General features: G+C 34.1%; 1 protein-coding gene and 1 long non-coding RNA gene across 2 annotated transcripts in view; both read left to right on the plus strand.

Annotated features, from left to right (window-relative positions):
* Window positions 1-623, plus strand: part of LOC111695658 (dedicator of cytokinesis protein 7) — a gene marked incomplete at its 3' end in the record, with an annotated part of 66,180 nt that extends 65,557 nt beyond the window's left edge. The window contains 1 exon segment of the mRNA XM_023465055.1: window positions 567-623. Coding sequence (XP_023320823.1) covers window positions 567-623 — 57 coding nt within the window.
* Window positions 624-1,143: 520 nt separating this feature from the next.
* Window positions 1,144-2,968, plus strand: LOC111695663 (uncharacterized). Its single transcript, XR_002763921.1, has 2 exons — window positions 1,144-1,230; window positions 2,876-2,968. It is a non-coding gene; the product is annotated as an uncharacterized LOC111695663 (long non-coding RNA).
* The last annotated feature ends 529 nt before the right edge of the window (window positions 2,969-3,497 follow it).

Below are 3,497 nucleotides of genomic sequence, written 5' to 3' on the forward strand. Positions count from 1 at the left end.
CCAAAAAATTGGAAGATTTGAACCAAAAATGAAGGCAAGGCCCCCCCCCCCCTACATCAAATGTGCCAACTCCACCATCCCCTTTTATCTGGGGAGGGCCCCCCCCCCCTTTTTCAAAAGATTGAAAAAACTTGCCGTTTGATGTTCCATTTTTCATTTCCCCAAATCATCAAACATCCGAAGTTTTTGTATGAGATAGTGCTATTCTACAACTTGAAAAGTACTTAAAGGGTCTGTAAGCGTAAAGTGCCCCTCCGTGAAATGATGGCAATGCTCGATTTGAAAAGATTTGTTTGATTTGTTGACGACGTATGAAATGGAAATCAATGTTTCTAATTTCAAAAACTGATTTTGAATTCTGCTTTCTCTAAAAAAACCTGACTTGCGCATTTCTACAGCAAGAACACATATAGGAATATCAGGAATAAACACTTTTAAACCTAGAAATTCAAGGTTACCACAGGAAATCAGGCATTTCCATCTTGCTTGGAGGTTCACTTAAAATTACGCTTACAGTCCCTTAATTCTGAGTAATTACTAAATATTTCTAATAAATGTTTGTTTAGGCAGTGAATGAAGTCTACAAGTCAGTATTGAAGGTGTACGAGGCAAACAGGGATTTCTGTGAAACATCCATTTTTATGAGTATCTTGTGATTTTAAATTCACATTAGTGTACCTTAGAACATTTTTTAATGAGGCAAGGACAAATTTTGAATGCCCTCTAAACACAACCTTCAAAGCAGCATTTGTGAGTTATTAATTTTTCTATTAAAACCGGATTTAGAGATTTTTCGTCAAGTTTTCGTCTGATAAAGGTTTTAAGAGCACTGTTGAAAATGTTGACAGGGTTGTACATTTTATTGAAAAATGTCCACCTCTGGCCTCCCTATTTGCAAAACATGTGAAGTATTTTTGCGCGGAGAGCAAAAATTAAATTTTAGGGTTTATTTCACTTTTGGTAGAATAAATGATTTTTAATGGGAAAAATTTCAAAAAAAAAATCCACTTTTTTAAAGAAAATTTTCTTAAAACAGTAAACCCCTGAATTAATTTGACAATACCTTGCAGCTCCCCATAATTGATTATACTTATTATACTATTAGTGATCTAAGAATTTCTCAAGGTTTCTACTTTTTAGGAAGCTGACCAAAGCTTTTGAGAAGATTGACTCCCTGCAGGGTAAACGTGTATTCTCCACATACTTCAGGGTTGGATTCTATGGATCCAGGTAGGAAACCCAGTGCAGGGGTAGATATTTTTTTTCATTTATTCTTCAAGTTTAAACCTAGTGCAGGGGTAGATATTCTCTTTCATTTATTCTTTAAGTTTAAACCCAGTGCAGGGGTAGATATTCTCTTTCATTTATTCTTCAAGTTTAAACCTAGTGCAGGGATAGATATTCTCTTTCATTTATTCTTTAAGTTTAAACCCAGTGCAGGAGTAGATATTCTCTTTCATTTATTCTTCAAATTTAAACCCAGTGCAGGGGTAGATATTCTCTTTCATTTATTCTTAAAGTTTAAATCCAGTGCAGGGGTAGATATTCTCTTTCATTTATTCTTCAAGTTTAAACCCAGTGCAGGGGTAGATATTCTCTTTCATTTATTCTTAAAGTTTAAACCCAGTGCAGGGGTAGATATTCTCTTACATTTATTCTTTAAGTTTAAACCCAGTGCAGGGGTAGATATTCTCTTTCATTTATTCTTAAAGTTTAAACCCAGTGCAGGGGTAGATATTCTCTTTCATTTATTCTTCATGTTTAGCTTTTCCTGGAATCATTTTGAAGAAAAAAATCGCAATCTAAGAATTCACAGAATTTTTCTGTTTTCATTAGCGAATTCATTTTACAAAACGATATTTTTGACAGAAATAATTTTCAGTTAATAACACTGACTTGTAGTCAATGGTCATGATAGGCCCCCTCCCCCACCAAAAAAAAAATGTTGGCTCTATAGGTTTAGCCTTTTTGACAATAATGGAAAACAAGCGAAATATATCTTAATATTTATACAATAATCATTGAATATTCATTTTCAAGGAATAAACATTAACCAGTGCTTAGATCCGGAGCCGCAATATTATGGCTTCCTGGATCCGGAGCCGCAATATTAAGGCTTCCTGGATCCGGATCTGCAACATTATGGCTTCTTGGATCCGGATCCGCAAAGTTATGGCTTCCTGGATCCGGATCCGCAACATTTTGGTTTCCTGGATCCGGATCCGCAATATTAGGGCTTCCTGGATCCGGATTCGCAATATTATGCTTCCTGGATCCGGATCCGCAATATTATGGCTTCCTGGATCCGGATCCGTAACATTTTGGCATCCTGGAACCGGATCCGCAAAGTTATGGCTTCCTGGATTCGGATCCGCAATATTATGGCTTCCTGGATCCGGATCCGCAACATTAGGGCTTCCTGGATCTTAACTGTTAACTAATGAGCGAATATTTAAAACTCTCTGGATGGTTCACTAAGTTTCAGCATTAAATTTATTTGTTCAGAAAATCGTTAAATAATCATGAACTTGATCCAGGACCCTTAGCACTGCATTAAACAAACAATTTCATATTTCCAATGGCATGAAAAAATATTTTACAGGTTTTTAAAAAATATTTTTTTTGATTCTGGATCCTTAGCACTGCATTAAACAAAAATTCATATTTTCTAAGGGCATAAAAATAAATATTTTTACATGTTTTTGAAAGACAGTTTTTTGATCCATAGCACTGCATAAAACAACAAAATCATATTTTCAATTATTTTTACAGGTTTTTCAAAAATACTTTTTTATTTTGAATCCTTAGCACTGCATTTAACAAACAACATAAATCAAATATTTTTTAAGTTTTTAAAATATTTACTCTTTGTAAGATTTGGAGATCTGGATGGAGAAGAGTTTGTTTATAAAGAACCAATGCTCACAAAGCTACCAGAGATTGCACAGAGATTAGAGAACTTTTACGGTATTATCATCATTGCTGTCTTATCATTAAACATTTTTTATACAGTGATAACCAGAAAACTTTGAAATATGAAGACGACCTTCAGACTCAAGTTATTTAAATGGTCCAATGAGCATGAAACATAGCAAATGTACAGTGTAAACAGACCCATTTAATTAAATCAGTGATTTGATAAGTATCTAGTTACCTAGTAAAACTATTTGCTTTGTAACAACATTAAATACACTTAGTATTGCTCTCATGTCGTCTTTCTTTTCCATTGTTTTCTAGTTTTCACTGTATGTTAAACTGAATTGTATGCATGAATATCACAGTTTTATGCGTCAGCATTGCGTTCTCAATAGTGCGTCTTCTATGTGCGTAAATGCGTCATCTTTAGAAACACGTTGATTGGCGAAATGTAAAGTGACCAGTCCGATTCAATACAGTACCCTCAAAACCTTTATCTCATCATTTATGAATGAGATATCCATGTTTATACTTTTATAAAAACGATTTTTTTCAGATGTAGGTTTTTTACATAAGTTACT

Source organism: Eurytemora carolleeae, unplaced genomic scaffold, assembly GCF_000591075.1.
Source record: "Eurytemora carolleeae unplaced genomic scaffold, Eaff_2.0 scaffold234, whole genome shotgun sequence".
Lineage (NCBI taxonomy): Eukaryota > Metazoa > Arthropoda > Copepoda > Calanoida > Temoridae > Eurytemora > Eurytemora carolleeae.